At 48.0% G+C, this 18,468-nt stretch overlaps 1 protein-coding gene across 1 annotated transcript; it reads right to left on the bottom strand.

Annotated features, from left to right (window-relative positions):
* Nucleotides 1-1,095: 1,095 nt before the first annotated feature.
* On the bottom strand, nt 1,096-18,004 carry LOC119894590 (TNF receptor-associated factor 3-like; the record flags this gene model as incomplete). The annotated part of the gene is given in 13 exon segments (XM_038707261.1): nt 1,096-1,225; nt 1,511-1,854; nt 1,947-2,124; nt 4,853-4,993; nt 5,071-5,163; nt 5,332-5,406; nt 5,514-5,594; nt 5,854-6,018; nt 6,168-6,272; nt 6,357-6,408; nt 7,212-7,377; nt 7,527-7,686; nt 17,697-18,004. Coding segments are annotated over 12 exon segments (1,662 nt in total). The 5' UTR covers nt 7,684-7,686; nt 17,697-18,004.
* Nucleotides 18,005-18,468: the final 464 nt, after the last annotated feature.

Raw genomic sequence — 18,468 nt, 5'->3', positions numbered from 1 at the left:
GCCTCTGCAACTAGTCCACAGGCCTGTGCAACCAGTCCACAGGCCTGTGCAACCAGTCCACAGGCCTGTGCAACCAGTCCACAGGCCTGTGCAACTAGTCCCCAGGCCTCTGCAACTAGTCCCCAGACCTGTGCAACCAGTCCCCAGGCCTCTGCAACTAGTCCCCAGACCTGTGCAACTAGTCCACAGGCCTCTGCAACCAGTCCCCAGGCCTCTGCAACCAGTCCCCAGACCTGTGCAACTAGTCCCCAGGCCTCTGCAACTAGTCCCCAGGCCTCTGCAACCAGTCCCCAGACCTGTGCAACTAGTCCCCAGGCCTCTGCAACTAGTCCCCAGGCCTCTGCAACTAGTCCCCAGGCCTCTGCAACTAGTCCCCAGACCTGTGCAACTAGTCCCCAGACCTGTGCAACTAGTCCACAGACCTCTGCAACTAGTCCACAGACCTCTGCAACCAGTCCACAGACCTGTGCAACCAGTCCACAGACCTGTGCAACCAGTCCACAGGCCTCTGCAACTAGTCCCCAGGCCTCTGCAACTAGTCCCCAGACCTCTGCAACCAGTCCCCAGACCTCTGCAACCAGTCCCCAGACCTCTGCAACTAGTCCACAGACCTCTGCAACTAGTCCCCAGGCCTCTGCAACTAGTCCCCAGGCCTCTGCAACTAGTCCCCAGGCCTCTGCAACCAGTCCCCAGACCTCTGCAACCAGTCCCCAGACCTCTGCAACCAGTCCCCTGACCTCTGCAACTAGTCCACAGACCTCTGCAACTAGTCCCCAGGCCTCTGCAACTAGTCCCTAGGCCTCTGCAACTAGTCCCCAGGCCTCTGCAACCAGTCCCCAGACCTGTGCAACCAGTCCACAGACCTCTGCAACTAGTCCACAGACCTCTGCAACTAGTCCCCAGGCCTCTGCAACTAGTCCCCAGGCCTCTGCAACTAGTCCCCAGGCCTCTGCAACTAGTCCCCAGGACTGTGATGTAAGCAGATGATGATGAGCAGCTAGTGGAACAGTAGCAGCGGGTGTTGTGTAAACTCACCTTGATGAAGATGGTGTCGTCTTTTATGTAGCTGCCCGTCTCCAGGACGCTCTGAGACACAAGAGAGGACAGCCAGAAGCAATGTTCATCTCTGCTGCAGGACTCTGAAGCTGCTGCTGTTTGGATCCGGCTTAAAGGCATCACCCAAGTGTTTCCTTGAGGGACCCTGGTCCATCAGCATCAGAGTCACCTAACAGACAGACAAGCAAGGAGAAAGACCAACGAAGAGACAGACAGACAGGTCAGCATCATTTTGGCCCCCAACAGACAGTTTAACCTGCTTGAACCCAAAATACTCAGAACTACAGAACTGCTACACTTCTAAAGCACCTGGTTAACCAATCAGTAAACCAGTCAGCGCACAGTCCTTGAAGGACCAGGGCAGCAGTGCAGTATACTCGCCCTTCATCAGTAGCTAACCAGATGGTAAATCAGATAGTAACCACTCAGTAAAGTAATAACAACCAGTCGGTACCTTCTGTTTGAAGGGCCAGGGCAGCAGGGCGTCGTACTCGCCCCTCATCACCACAAAGAACAGCGACAGGTGTGTCCCCTTGCCCATGCCGTCTCCATTCAGGTAGACACGTGCACACATCTTGTACCCGAAGTACCCGGTGTAAAATGGCTGCGAGTACAGCGACAGCGTCTTCGCAGCCACCGCTTCCTGTTTCCGTCTCTTGTAGTCACGAATCTTCCAGATCAGAGTCCCGTTGTAGCTTGCCGTCTCCAGCACCTGGAAACGTAAGTCCATGTCCGCCAATCGGATGTCATGGACACTCAGCATGTCGTCATGCCGATTCATCTGTGTCTCCAGGGATGCTGTAGAGAGGTGGATATTCATTTTTGAGTTATTGATTGACTGTGTGTGACCTCTGCAGCTAGCCCCAAATCCTCAATGTGTGTGTTCTGACCCAGAGTATGTGTTGTGGATCCAGTCCCGCCTCGCCCTCCTTGTTCCAGAGCGTTCAGTCTTGTCCGGACGTTCTCCAGCGTTCCTCTCAGGTTCTCCACTTCGTCTCTGAGCACGCGCAGAGAACGAAGCTCCAGCTCCACCTCCAGGAGCTTCTCTGAGTGAGAGCTCATGAGTTTCTGTGGAAGAGAGAGAGATGATTGGCTGTCCAGGTTTAGGGGAGGGACCGATCAGTGTTCCTAACAGTAGGTATAGCTGCTGGTGATGAGGTTCTACAGCGCAGACTTTGGTTTCAGTTGTGTCACTGGCCCAATCCCAATCTGCACCCTAAACCCTGACAGACGTAGCTGAAGTCACCTGGTAAGGCGGAACAATGGTTGAATGGGACAACACTCAGCGACGTATCACATTACCTTGACGATGCCTAAACATGTTACATACAATTATAGGTTTCAACGAAGTCCAGTAACCCTTGATTTAAACCTTCTTTGGATAATTATGGGTTTGAGACTTTTTACTTGAAGGGACCGACTGTCTGGTTTGAATATATTCCAGGCTGCTGCCTGATGGACTGGATGAGACGTCATTTTCAAACAATCAGCTCGCTCGTTTTTATCAAAACAGGATCAGAACTTACATTTTTCTTCTAGTTGCTCCTTCCATGTTTGTTTACCTTTTTAATGCTTCGGGCTTCCCCGTGTTTAACGTCACAGTGCTATGAACTGTGGGTAATTCCCCACAGTAATTCCAGACTTAGGGAAAGGGCTCAGAAGGATGTTGCTCTCATGCACCTGACCCTCGCGGACTTACCGGGAACTTTCCCTCAAAGTCTGAGTGTGGAGTTTGGGCCCCTCTTTAAGCTCCACGTTCAGTGTTTATTGTTCCCACCCACTTTAAAATCAGATAAACCTTTATTCACAGCTGCATCTGCCAAATAAGGTTTAGTCATACTGTTCATACGATGTACTACATACAGTACTGTGCAGAGTACTGCACTGTGTCTTCTGTAAAAACTGAACGTGGGGTTTGTTTGAGCTCAGATGTAAATTTTAGCAGTCACATTAAATCAAACCTGATTCATGCATCAGGGTTCTTGCACCATTTTAAAAGTCAAATTTAATGCTTTTTAAGGCCTTTTAAGACCTCAACAAATATAAATTTAAGACCTCAAATTTTGAAACAATTTCTTTGATAGAAAAGATGTGTGCGTTTGATCTCTTAATGAACGACGCAATGCCATATTTGTCAGTTTTATTTTCACCACAGGTGAAAGACTTTGCATATTCCGAATCAGGGAACATAGACGCTGTTTACACCTGGCATTAAAATGTATTTTGGGTGTCAGATCGTGATCTTGTAGCACTTGAGCACATGAAAGTACACGTGTAACCCGAGACGCATTGAGGACAGATTGTGATCCGATCAGAAAAACGACCTCTGGAGGTGGTCGGGGACACCATGAGGATGCAAATGTGTTGTCTATCCACATACAACAACTACTTGGGTGGAAATATGTACCGGTCACAGTCTTCTGCAAATAAAATCCAAAAGTCTGACAGCGCAGACAGGAGCCTGGACAGTGTGTCCATTCAGTGTTGTGCATAAACGTGCTCCAACAGTGCAGATTATTGATCTTGCTCATGTTTTTGATGAACTGATCGTGTCAGTTTGTGAACGTGAACTAGGGGGCAATAAAACAATCTTCCTAAAAAATATATACAAATGTTCAATAAATATTTGATTTAATTCATTTGAATCAGCACTTTCTTTTCTATTAAGATATTTATTTTGTTGAGGAAAACGGACTGAAAAAAGATTTTACTTAATTTTTCTTATGCATATTTGTTGTTTTGGATGATCTACCTCAGCTCTGTGAAGTGATCCACTGTTTGATACCAGGCTGCTTTTTGGCATCAAGTGTTTGTTCTGACCATAAAGAAAAGTTTAAAAGCACAATTAACCATCTGGTTTCTTCAGGAGCAAAAAGCAGCCTTTAAACTTATAATAATAAAAATAATGATCTTACTATTTTGTCCATATTGCCCAGCTCTTCCTCCCACGCTGCTGTGTTAAACTAAACCACTAAAATAACAGAAAAGAGTAACTTAACATTATAACGAAGGTAGCAAGAAAACGATGTCGGACCGAACTTAAGTTTCACTTTCCGGCAGAGCTAATAAACAGGCGCCGCTGAAGAGAGGTAAATAATCCATGGAGCAAAACAAATCACGGTGAAAGACACACTTTAGAAAGTTATTTTAACCTGTAGTTCAAGATCATTTTTTGGACCTGCGCAAATGAGAGGAGGACGTGATGAAGGCTACAGTTGTTTGAGCTAGAGAGAACAATCGGATCTTCCTCCAACCACTTTAACTTGCGTCTCCCAATGTTGCAGCCACGACTGACGATAATATGACGTCAACGTCTGCAGCTAACGTAAACGCAACATGACTTATATTAATTGCGGGGTCTTGCATTGTCAATTACTAAAAGAAAATCTCACAAATACACGCTAATTAGGCGTTTTAGTCTTCCCACCAGCCTTAAACGGCAAATTTAATACCTAAAGCAAATTTATGGTAAATTTAAGACAATTTCAGACCTTAATTTCCCTGATTTCAATTTAAAACCTTTTAAGACTTTTTAAGGAGCCGCGGGAACCCTGTGCATTCATGTCGCGGAGGTTACGTTACTGTCACAGTCTTTTCTTGGGTCTACAAATAAAGCTCTCGTACAACTTTTGTCATAATGCAGATGCCATTTCTCCTCATTGACTCATTTCAAGATTTAATCATGTGGGCTCCTTCACTTTATTTTTCTGAACTTTAACCCACTTTGAACTTGAATAAGAAATGAGCTGCATAAACATTTTGCCTTTCCTCAGTAGAATCAGTGCATTAGCATTACCTGCATGTTGGCCAGTTTCTGCTCCATCTGTCGGTTCTTCTCTCTCAGCTCGTCGTTCTGGTTCTCCAGGTCAGACAGACGGTTGCTGAGAGCAGGAAGCACCTTATACCTCTCCAACAGCTCACCTTTAACATCTTCCACCTGGAAATATAAAGCAAAAATCAGTCAGGTGAACTCCGCCTTCTGCTGCGGTTCCCTCGGCCGACTGCTTCGCTCACCTTGTTCTCTAACGTGCAGTTTCTGTTGGCCATCATTCTCAGGTGTTCAGCTGCGAAGGTGGACTCATGCTGCCTTAGGTCCTGGTTCAAACCCTGAAACACAAGAACACAGTTCATAAAGTAAACACATTAACGCAGTACACACTGGTACTGTGTACTACATACAGTACACAGTGGTACTGTGTACTACATACAGTACACAGTGGTACTGTGTACTGTAGTACACAGTGGGACAGTCGCACTGAGAAGAGGAGGAGTTACCTTGAAGGTGCAGCCGAAGCGGTGGAACTGACAGCTCACCTGAGCTTTGGGACAATCGTGCTGATGAGCAGACAGCTGAAACAGAAGCAGACCGGTCAGTATGATCAACACTAACTGCTGCTGTCAAACTGCAGGACAAAGCCAACCGCAGTCCTCTGACAGAAGACAAACCGGATCAGTACCTCACTCCGGGGCAGAGAGGAGAAGGAGCAGTGGTTTGGACACGACACCGGAAACGCCGGACACACCGTCTCTTTGTGTTTCTGAAGAGAGACAGAAACTGTATCAGTCTCACCATCAAAACAAACACTCCGCTTCAGCTGTCAGGCAGAAACAAGCAGTCTAAGAACCACAGGGACACTCTGTGTCCAATCAAACTGTCTCTGGGACACCAGAGAACCTCCAGCCTGACGGGAGGTCCAAGTACCTTAAGCTCCACCTGGCTAAGACTTCATGACAAACATGACCTTCAACTAGTCCCCAGACCTCTGCAGGTCGGTCAGCAGTGATGTCATAAGATACCTGCAGGTCGGTCAGAGGCATCTTGGTCATGCAGAACTCGCAGCTGGTTTCTCTGTGTTTACATTTCCAGCTCAGGTGGTCGGGAATCTCTTTCCTCATCATTCGCTCTTTACATTTACCCAACGGACAGGGAACCTCGTAGAACGGACACACATTCAGGTGGTCCTGCAGACAAACAGGTGAGAGACAGAGCGGCAGCGAGTTCAGATCACCTGTACGTGGATTAACTCTGGTGGTTAAACTGGTGTTCGAGACTCCCTACAGCCAATCAGAGAGCAGGGTTCTGTTGTCAGAATGTGTGTTTTAGCACTCACGGGTATCTGCTGCAGACCCATCTGCTCCTGGCAGCCGTTAGCTTCACTGCGGCAGTAAACCTTCAGCGCCATGATCTCCCGATGGCAGCAAACGTCTCTGAAGATCTGAAACACAAACACAGGAGCTTCAATAATCAGCCGATAACCCACGACAACTCGATCACTGTTGCGATGTCACTTCCTGCCCACCTTGTCTTTGAACAGAGGCTCCATGTCAGCTGGACATACCGGGTTTGGATGACTGCAGGAGGAGAGAAGGCATAAAGTTACGACTCAACTGAAGACACCTGCTGGTCAGAGGATGAACTGCAGCCTGTTCCACCACGTTCACCGTCACAAGCAGCCCCAGCAGCCGGCCGAGTTAACACCTGCACACCTGGGACTTCATCTCTTTCTTAAGCTGCAGAGGTCTGACGGCAAACCTGTTAGCAGAGAATGCCGTAATCTAGGGTCACTCACTCCTCGGCCCCGCCCCTTTTCCAGGTGACACCACCACCGTGTTGAGATCATGGACAGGTGTCTGTGAGGGGCCCCTGTCAGATGGGGGATGACAAACACGTCTTTGGTGCAGCAGACTTAGGAGAAGCCGGGCAGGTGCATGACAGCGCCGGCGTCCTCGTGCAGAGGGAGGAGAGGGCGGGGCCAGCACGGAGCCGCCTGAGACGCCCCCCACTTTGAGAGGAGGATCTGTGGCAGGTCCAGGACCAGGAGCAGAGTTCGCTCTAACAGCACGGGGGGTAGCTGAGTGGGGTCTAGGAGGTTGTTCTCTACCTACCACCTGCTACAGCTGTTCTAACATCACAGGTCTACCTGCACGCAGCAAAGACGTCAGAATGTGGGTGTGATATTACTCTTTTAGCTGAAAGGTGACTCAGCAGGTGTGACGGTGCAGTGGATAAGACGCCTGCCTCTGGCGGCGTGCGACCTCTGACATGTATAGCAGTCGCTTTGGATAAAAGCGGCAGCTAAATGAATAAATGAATGTAAATGTAAGCACACACCTGGAAACCACTTCCTGTCTCCGTCTCTCACACGGTGTCTCACCTGAGGATGTCGTGGATGCAGCTCTGACAGAAGCGGTGTCCACACTCGGTTTGGCGGGGCTGACACAGGACCAGCCTGCAGGCCTCGCAGCAGTATTTGGCTTCTGGAGTTTCTACAAAGTGATCTCTGAATCCTCCGTGAAGAGGCAGGAAACCTGCAGGGACACCTGAACACAGAGACGCACATTCACTTCACTACAGTCAGATCACAGCGGCGTCTGCCGGACGTTTGAGGCTCTGCAGTGAGACGTGCTGAGGAGGCGCTGATTGGACCTCTCAGCCAATAGCAGGGCCATGTAGTGTTTGAAGCGTTTACCTTGAGAAGCGTTTGGGTCGCTGGGGGGCCAGGGATTGGCTGGGCGGTGAGAGGGCGGTGTGATGGGTGGAACCACCAGGGGCGTGGCCAGGGAGGGCGCCACCTGCTGGAGGGGAATCTGCACCTCCCTCCCGTCAGCACTCCTCCCCGCTGACATGACCTGTGGGGGGAGGGGGGAGTTCATGAGCCAATGAGATAAACAGTTTGAACTAAAAGTTCCTCTGACAGCAGACTGACAGCGAACGCCTCGTCTCACTCCACATGCTCACTGGAGGCCAGCAGGGGGGCGTGGCCTATGACTGATACTTGGTCAGGTCACATGTTAAACAATCATTTAACTACAAATCACTAAATGCTCTGATCAGTACGGTACAGTGAGTCACCTTACGTTATGCATTTGTGACCATTTATCCACAACCGGGAGGAGTGAAGGTATAAAAGTGAAGTATGATGTTATAATAAAATATTTACAGATTACACTTGATTTGGATAATCTGCCTACAGATCACTAAATAAAACCTTTCTCTGACATCAGCCTACAGCCCTGTGGTGAAGGTTTGATTAGTGCTGATGTTCATTATACAGACTACCATAGCTCACCGTTAGTAGCCTAATATTAATTCCAATCGGACAAAACAGCTGTTTCATTTTGTGGGTTGTTTTCAGATATTGAGCAAGAAAAACGCTCCACATGGTGGTCAGACTCTCATTTGTTTATGCAAATTAACTTGTCAGAAATAAAAACCGTGCATACAGAACGACGAGTTCAGCATTTCTAAAGTTTGCTGCAGCGCCTCAGCCTTTTTTAATGTCCCGCCTCCTCCAGGCTGTGATTGGTCAGGTCACGAAAAGTGACTCTGACGAGCAGCTAGCGCACGAAAGGCTCCCGATCGCCCCGCAGAGATCAGCAGGCTGAGAGAACGGCAACAGGTGAGCGTCACGTGGAGCCCAGAGAACCTGATCTGGAGAGGGCAGAGGACCGGGGCCGGTACGCCAAAGTGACAGTACCGGTGAATACAGGCTTGAAGCATAAACGGCTTTTATCTTGTGAGAAATAACAGGAAGTCATCTCTCCCAGAAGCACGAGCCTCGTAGCGGAGCGTTCAGGTGCAGTTAAAACAACGCAGCACTGATTTATAAATCCAGCGCTGCTGCAGGTGAAAAGAAAAAGAACAGCGCTGTGGGTGAGAGGAGAGGGACGGCTGGAAGTCAAGACGTCATATTTAAGTTTATGTTCTGCTTGCTCAAAAGCTGTTTGATTAATGGCTATTAAAACACATTCGGAGAATATCTGAAACACTTTTTCAATTCTGATCATTTTGGCGCTGGTGATTTTCCTTTGTCGCTCGCTAAAACCTCTTTGGGGGGACCAAAACTTTCTCTTTGCAGGAAAAACTCTGTTGTACTTCAACTGACCCCCCGACTCCTCACAGTACTCCCCTAACCCTGACCCTGACCCCCCCGACTCCTCACAGTACTCCCCTAACCCTAACCCTGACCCCCTCTGGTTCAGCACTTCAAATCAGGCTATTAAACCCATAAAATAGAAAAGCTGGACTCGAGGTGTTGGAGCGTCATGGGGACCAAACCACCTGCTGCCACAAATATTATTATTAGTGCCATTACTACTATCATTATTACTATTATTACTAATATTACTAATATTATCAGTATTACTTGCATCACTACGTCTGCTGTGTAAAATCCTGCCTGCCATTAAACAGAGAAACAGAAAAGCAAAAGCAAGTTTCTACATGAGAAACTTGAGCAGGTTAGTTACCTTCAAAACACAAAGATATGTGACCTTTGACCTTTGCCCTTTGCCCTGACCACACAATCAGCTGATACACACACACACACACACACACTCAGAAACACACCACTTCCTGTCAGGGCTCAGCTGTGGGGATGCTAGGGGCTTTTCCACTGACTGCATAATTACACTCACATACCTTCCTGTGTGTGACTTCAACAAAACTGACTGGTTTCCTGAAACTTCAAAATAAAAGACCCGAATGATTCGCTGAACAGCAGCATTTACAATAATCCACAGTTAACTGGAAACAGTTAAACTGAATTCAATCAGAACTGAGAGGCGCACAAAGAGAGCTGGTACACACCGTAAGTCCGGGTGTGTTTCACTAACACTGTGGGACTGCAGTGATATTATCTGACAGATGGGTGCTGAGAGGACAGGATCTGAGGACCAGAGGAGGTTAAAACACCGCCGAGGTGTCACACTGACTGAAAACATGACTGAGCTCTCAGCAGAAACAGAAACCGTCTCAGTTCTCAGCAGCAGAGGGGTTTTCCGTCAACACACAACAGCTGATACACAAACAGAGGGAAGTTCTTCTGAAGTGCTTGGATCTGTGTTCAGTGACTCCGCCCAGCAGGGGGCGCTGCAACAGACAGCTGAGAGGTCGGACCGAGAGGAAGGAGCTGCCACACTCAGCTGCTCTCATTCGTAACAACGACAACGATTATTCAGCCTCTCCTGAAGAACGGCGGCCCAGAGCCCCAGTACGAGCTCCGTTCGGCTGGTTTTTCCGGCCTTTTCGTTTTCCGTGGTGTGAACGCAGATCTGCATACCTATTAAATCTGTGATATCGTTTCAAGAATAACCCCAGCCTTGGTGGTCATCTGTAACTCCTCAGCCAGCCAACAAAAGGTCCCAGCTCTCTGCAAAAAACCCACCGTCATCCACGTTCCCAAAACAGCACAAGTATGTGGCCTCAGGCCTGTGGCCCCGACATACGTGGCTAAGAAGGCCTGCGAGCACACAGTCCATTAAATCAGTCCCATCCCTCCTGATGGACCCCCTATTTGCATATCATGCCGGTCCACAGATGATGCCGTCAGCCTGGCACTGCACCCGCCAACATCTGGAGTCCACATATATCTCTGCACGGATTTCACTTCTGCTTTTAATACAGCTGTTCAGGAAACTCTAGGACATGAACACCAACACCTCACTGTGCCTCCGGATCCTGGAGTTTCTTAAACGACAGGAGCCAAGCTGTCAGATTCAACATCACCACTCCCCACCACCAGCATGGGGGTCCACAGGGACACGGTTCAGTCCCCGCTGCTCTTCTTCCTCTTCATCAGCGATTTCAGAACAACATCAAATTCCAGCAGGACTTATGCAGATGACACCACAATCATAGGGCCGATCTCGAAAGACAATGAAGACGCCTACAGGCTGGAGGCTGAGAGGTTGAGAGGTTAGTCAGCTGGTGCAGGGACAACGACCCGGTTCTGACCTCCCAATGGAAAGTCGACTCCTGAAATGATCATCGACCTCAGAACAAAACAAAGACAGCCAACCAGTCACAATTACGGACTCCTTCAGGATCCTTGGTACCTGACGTGGGACCTCAACGCAAACCATCAAATCCAAAAAGCGCAAGAGAGTCTACATCCAGAGTCAGGTAGGGTCTGCTGGTCCAGGTTTACGCAGCCTTAATCCAGACACCCGGTGACCATCAGTCACTATAGAAACACATCTGAGCACACCATAAAGAAAATGGACAAAATTACAACCAGAGCATCAAAGATCTCCCCCACTGGAGTCCCGACACACCCAACGCACGCCATCAAGATCACGGTGACCCTCCACCTCTGGCAGGTGGTGCTCACGGCTCGGCAGGACAGAACACTTCAACGGAGCTTCTTCCCCAAAGTCATCCAGCTGATAAACACACAAATGTGTGTCTATCTGGGTGAAATGTCTGCCGAGCTGAGAGCTGAAGAAACTAGAAGATGATTAAAGACGAACCAGTTGGCTACTAAAGCTGCTGTTCTTTTTATCCGACGGATCTCCGATCTACATTTTACTTACTGAACATTTTACATCCTGTTTCTTTTTGTTAAGTTAGAACTTTTATTTTCATTTCAGTGATCCATGATCACGTTAACAGCATTGGGCAGAAGAATTAGCAGAGTTTGAAAAACAGATCTTTTGAACAAAGACACGTTGAGGCGTTGACTCCTCGTCGTGTCTTTAGGCCAGACGACTCGCTTCAGGCCGACATCCACTTCTGTTCCCTTTCTTTAAATTCTGATCACTTTGAAAGATGCTATGCAGGGTTTACAGAGTCCCGGTGTGGATCATGTTTGAGCACCAGACTGTAGAACACTTTGCATACTGACATCAGGCAACAACTTTCTTATAAAGCCTCTGAATCTTTCACACGCTGCTGCGTTCGATGACTAAACTCTTGCCATTGTAAACTTTTATTTAATGCTATTTTATTGGCCAGTGTTTGACGATTCCTGTGTCAAAGTTTATTATTATTTCTTGGTGCTGTTGGTGGTCTTTTGTTTTAAGACACGTTGGTGCTGAGCTGACCAGAGGTTAGAAAGCTGCACATGTAAAACACACTGGTGTCGTTCACCTCCTCAGGTCTTAGACAAGGAATCAAATGAAACAGTTCAAATCAGCTGATCATGACTAAGAGACTGAAACAAGCTGTCGTAGTGACAGCCAGCTGTTTGTGTTGAAGCAGATACAATCTATCTGTCTGTCTGGCGGCCTGGAAAACCCCTGCAAGTCCTCTGAACTTCTTCCTTGTTCAAAAGTGAAACTTCAGCTGAAGCAGCTTTTACTTTAGCTTGAAGGATGCTTCGACACTCAGACACTAACACTCGCACACTAACACACGGACACTAACACACTAACACATGGACACTAACACACGGACACTCGGACACTAACACACTAACACACGGACACTAACACACGGACACTCGGACACTAACACACTAACACACGGACACTAACACACTAACACATGGACACTAACACACGGACACTCGGACACTAACACACTGACACACGGACACTAACACACTAACACATGGACACTAACACACGGACACTCGGACACTAACACACTAACACACGGACACTAACACACGGACACTCGGACACTAACACACTAACACACGGACACTAACACACAGACACTCGGACACTAACACACGGACACTAACACACTAACACACGGACACTAACACACTAACACACGGACACTAAGACACGGACACTAAGACACGGACACTAAGACACTAACACACGGACACTAAGACATGGACACTAACGCACTAACACACGGACACTAACACTAACACACGGACACTAACACACGGACACTAACACACGGACACTAACACACAAACACACGGACACTAACACACTAACACACGGACACTAACACACTAACACACGGACACTAACACACGGACACTAACACACGGACACACGGACACTAACACAAACACACGGACACTAACCCACGGACACTAACCCACGGACACTAACCCACGGACACTAACACACTAACACACGGACACACGGACACTAACCCACGGACACTAACACACTAACACACGGACACACGGACACTAACCCACGGACACTAACCCACGGACACTAACCCACGGACACTAACACACGGACACTAAGACACGGACACTAAGACACGGACACTAACACTCGGACACTAACACACTAACGCACAGACACTAACACACGGACACTAACACACTAATGCACAGACACTAACACATGGACACTAACACACTAACACTCGGACACTAACACACGGACACTAACGCACAGACACTAACACACGGACACTAACACACTAATGCACAGACACTAACACATGGACACTAACACACTAACACTAACACACTAACACACGGACACTAACACACGGACACTAACACACGGACACTAACACACAAACACACGGACACTAACACACTAACACACGGACACTAACACACTAACACACGGACACTAACACAAACACACGGACACTAACCCACGGACACTAACCCACGGACACTAACCCACGGACACTAACCCACTAACACACGGACACACGGACACTAACCCACTAACCCACTAACCCACTAACCCACGGACACTAACCCACGGACACTAACACACTAACACACGGACACTAAGACACGGACACTAAGACACGGACACTAAGACACTAACACTCGGACACTAACACACTAACGCACAGACACTAACACACTAACACACTAATGCACAGACACTAACACATGGACACTAACACACTAACACACGGACACTAACACACTAACACTCGGACACTAACACACGGACACTAACGCACAGACACTAACACACGGACACTAACACACTAATGCACAGACACTAACACATGGACACTAACACACTAACACTAACACACTAACACTCGGACACTAATGCACAGACACTAACACTCGGACACTGACACACTAACACATGGACACTAACGCACTAACACTCGGACACTAACACTCGGACACTAACACACTAACACTCGGACACTCGGACACTAACACACGGACACTAATAGACGGACACTAACACACTAACACTCGGACACTAACACACGGACACTAACACACGGACACTAACACACGGACACTGATGCACAGACACTAACACTCGGACACTAACACACTAACACTCGGACACTAACACACTAACACACAGACACTAAGAGACGGACACTAACACACTAAGACACGGACACTAAGACACGGACACTAACACACTAAGACACGGACACTAAGACACTAACACTCAGACACTAACACTCAGACACTAACACACTAAGACACGGACACTAAGACACAGACACTAAGACACAGACACTAACACTCGGACACTAACACACTAACACACGGACACTAAGAGACGGACACTAACACACTAACACACGGACACACGGACACTAACACACGGACACTAATAGACGGACACTGACACTAACACACGGGACACTAACACACGGACACTAACACACTAACACTCGGACACTGACACACTAACACTCGGACACTAACACACGGACACTCGGACACTAACACACGGACACTAATAGACGGACACTAACACACTAACACTCGGACACTAATGCACAGACACTAACACACTAACACTCGGACACTAACACACGGACACTAACACTCGGACACTAACACACTAACACTCGGACACTAACACACGGACACTAACACTCGGACACTAACACTCGGACACTAACACACTAACACTCGGACACTAACACACGGACACTAACACACGGACACTAACACTCGGACACTAACACACGGACACTAACACTCGGACACTAACACACTAACACTCGGACACTAACACTCGGACACTAACACTCGGACACTAACACTCGGACACTAACACACGGACACTCGGACACTAACACACGGACACTAATAGACGGACACTAACACACTAACACTCGGACACTAATGCACAGACACTAACACACTAACACTCGGACACTAACACACGGACACTAACACTCGGACACTAACACACTAACACTCGGACACTAACACTCGGACACTAACACACGGACACTAACACTCGGACACTAACACACTAACACACGGACACTAAGAGACGGACACTAACACACTAACACACGGACACACGGACACTAACACACGGACACTAATAGACGGACACTGACACACTAACACACGGGACACTAACACACGGACACTAACACACTAACACTCGGACACTGACACACTAACACTCGGACACTAACACACGGACACTCGGACACTAACACACGGACACTAATAGACGGACACTAACACACTAACACTCGGACACTAATGCACAGACACTAACACACTAACACTCGGACACTAACACACGGACACTAACACACTAACACTCGGACACTAACACACGGACACTAACACTGACACTAATGCACAGACACTAACACTCGGACACTAACACACTAACACTTGGACACTCGGACACTCTACCGAGGAGACGTCGCAGAGGAGACCCAGGGGCCTCCTTGCTCCTTCCTGTTTCTGTTGCTGTGTTCCAGTTACCTCGGAGGTTGGAGGTCAGAGTTGGGAATGCCTTCATGGCCGAGTCGACGGCGCTCCAGGACCACAGCACACCTTAAGTCGGTAAACCAAGATGGACGCCTCTGGCCATTGTTAGCATTACCACCACAGACAGCCAGCGCAGCGACACGTCCACAGAGACCAGCTGGACAGTTCTGTGAGTCCGGCTGATGTAATGAGACAGAACAGAGGCAGGAGAGAAACAGGAAGTCACTCTGCTCATGCTCCGAGCAGACATCTTGGATTTTGAGGTTCTCCCTGTCAGTGCCCAATCTGCACCGCCTGCCGGATCCGCTCTGCAGGTTCTGTCAGTCAAAGAAGGTCACTGCAGCTCTGCCTGCTCAAAATGATCCAACTAAATCTTTCAAATCAAGATAAAGTGTTTTTCAATCTCTGGAGATGAAACTGTTCACTGTGATTAACAGGAAAATACTTTAGAAATGAAAAACCTGATTCAGCAGGACGTTTTTCATTTCTAACAAAGGAGGCTAACACTAGCTGCTAGCGACGGCTGCACAGCTGTAGGGTTAGCCGGTCGACGTGCAGACAGTCGCTGACTCAGGTTTAGGCCCACCCCCTGTGATGCTTAGGGTTAGGGGGAGGGGCTTTGGGAAGCTGTCAACGCCTTAAACATAGCTAGCTACCTAGCTAGCTACTAGCGCTTCCGGTCTAGACAGGGCGTCTCATCCGGACGCTGAAGGGTAGCTCTGGCATCAAATAACGCTTTGTCAGCCTTTCTGAAAGCGTCAGTATTTGACGCCCTGAGATGAGAACAGACAGCAACACAGGAGTAATTATGAACAGGCACATTTGTGGAAACGTCCTTCAGACACATAGGGATCCGGCAGGCAGCACAGAGTGGGTACCTACACTCCAGACTTTCTAGTCAGAAACCCGACTTCAGGGGGCGTTCCGGTTTAAATGTCCGACATAGAACTCAGAAATTCCAACTTCAACTGCAGCGCGGCGTCAGCCTCTGTGCGGGGGGATTCTGGGTAATGTAGTCCAGCTGGTTGTCTGCTTTTTGTATAAAACCATCAGTCATTCAAGGAGAACTGATCAAGCAGCTACTTCGATCGATGATTTAACATCTGGAAGAGTTTTACTGTGAAAGAACTGTGTGTCTGTTTCATCAGGTCAAAGGTCGTCACGGTAAACGCATTGATCCGGGAAAACTGATCATGTAAACACTCTGATTATCAATAATATGATGTAACAACACAGCTACAGACGTACTTGTTCTGGCAGAGTACACGCACCTCAGAAAAGTACTGTATAAAGTATTTCCTACTACTTGATAATTTTACTGCACTTCAGTATTCTGACACGTACTTTATGTGTTTTACATGTGAACACATGACGGTTGGATTAAATATCAGGTGTCATCATCTCACTAATCCACTGATCATTAAAGTCACTTTGTTAAACGTCTGTCTGCAGACGCCCTGCACATTTTTTACTGTCTGATGACGTTTCTCAGGTGAAAGGATCAATAGATCAATACCAATAAATCTAAGAATCTATTTTCTAAATCAGCAGCTAAATGTTCCACAAACACATGATGATTTTTCCTCTTTGAGAGAACGTGATGTCTTGATCAGCTGATCAGACGTCACTTTGTGTCTGCAGCTTCTGGATCAATAGTCCATCACAGAAAATATTCACCTCTGGAAACAGCTAACAATCCACTGATTATCAGAACAGCTGCCTCTTAATCAGTGAACTAATCCATTAATTAAACCGAAGAACGAATCAAGAACTGAAATATCTGTGCTGTAGTATTTGTACACATCTGAAGTATAACAGGAGGCTGTGTTTAGTGTTGCTGTTGTGTGGGAGCTGATGTCAGGCTGCAGATTCAAATAATAAAACTGATTTTCCACCTGCTTCTGAGACTGAACCTTTCTAATCACATTTAGCTGATTGATTCTTCACTGATGGATCATTTATTTAGTCCTCGTTGCTCCTCTGAGTCACTGACCTGTGGAGTCATGCTAACGGGCTGTTAGCCGCTTTAGCTCCTTGTTTCTCTGCTGTTTGTTCAATAAAGATCATTTTCATTTCTCTCACACACACACACACACACACACACACACACACACACACACACACACACAGAGCTAGCTGTAGCATCCACGGAGCTAACACACAGCTAACATGTTCTCCGCTTCTAACAGCTTCTGTCAGGTTCCACTGAGGTTCCACTGAGGTTCTACTGAGGTTCTACCGTCCCGGACTCACATGAATCTCCTCCGCAGGCCACAGCTCGGCTCGGCGGCTCCTCCAGCAGCTCCTCGGCGGACTCTCTCCGGGATTCAAACCGTCAACCTGCCGCTGCCTCGGAGCCTCCGTGCCTCGGGCCGACTCCTCATGGTCCAGGTTCAGGCTCAGGGTTCTGCGGGCTCTCCTGGGTCTGTCGGTCCTGCGTGTGTGTGTGTATGAGATAGAAAAGCCACCGGGATCCAGTTCAGAGATCCAACGGGGAGGACTGGGCTGATCACACTGGAAACCCCCTCCGCTGCTTCCGCCCAGGAAATCCCCCAGCTGCCCGGGGACAGGCCCGCCACCCGGGGGCGCTGTTCCCGCCTGCCGGCCTCTTTGTTCTCCTCAGTAATGAAAAATATAAAATACATGTGATTTAAAATATGAACTAGGAGCCATTTAGAAATGAAAAGGATTTATTTGTCACAGGTAACAAAGTGCTTTACACCTAAACAAACTGTAAACTTTTAGAGAAGACGTAGGAAAGTGCTGGTAGTGATGGTCCAGTGGACAAGACACATGCCTCTGGTGTGAGAGACGCGGGTTCGAATCTACTGTGAGACTCCAATGTGTTCCTGAGCGAGACACTTGACTCCTCATTGCTCCAGAGGTGTGCGACCTCTGACAGATACAGCAGCTGTAAGTCACTTTGTCAGCTAAATTAATAAATATAATAAGTAAATCAATAAACTGGGAAAATCAGCTGTTGCAGTTCTGGAAATGATACAACTCGTGAATTCTGCTTCAGACA

The sequence above is a fragment of the Micropterus salmoides genome, unplaced genomic scaffold, assembly GCF_014851395.1.
Source record: "Micropterus salmoides isolate LMB-PRFRI ecotype aquatic unplaced genomic scaffold, ASM1485139v1 Ms_hic_scaffold_808, whole genome shotgun sequence".
Taxonomy (NCBI): domain Eukaryota; kingdom Metazoa; phylum Chordata; class Actinopteri; order Centrarchiformes; family Centrarchidae; genus Micropterus; species Micropterus salmoides.
The sequence above is the reverse complement of the archived record's forward strand: the minus strand, read 5'-3'. Positions and strand labels throughout refer to the sequence as shown.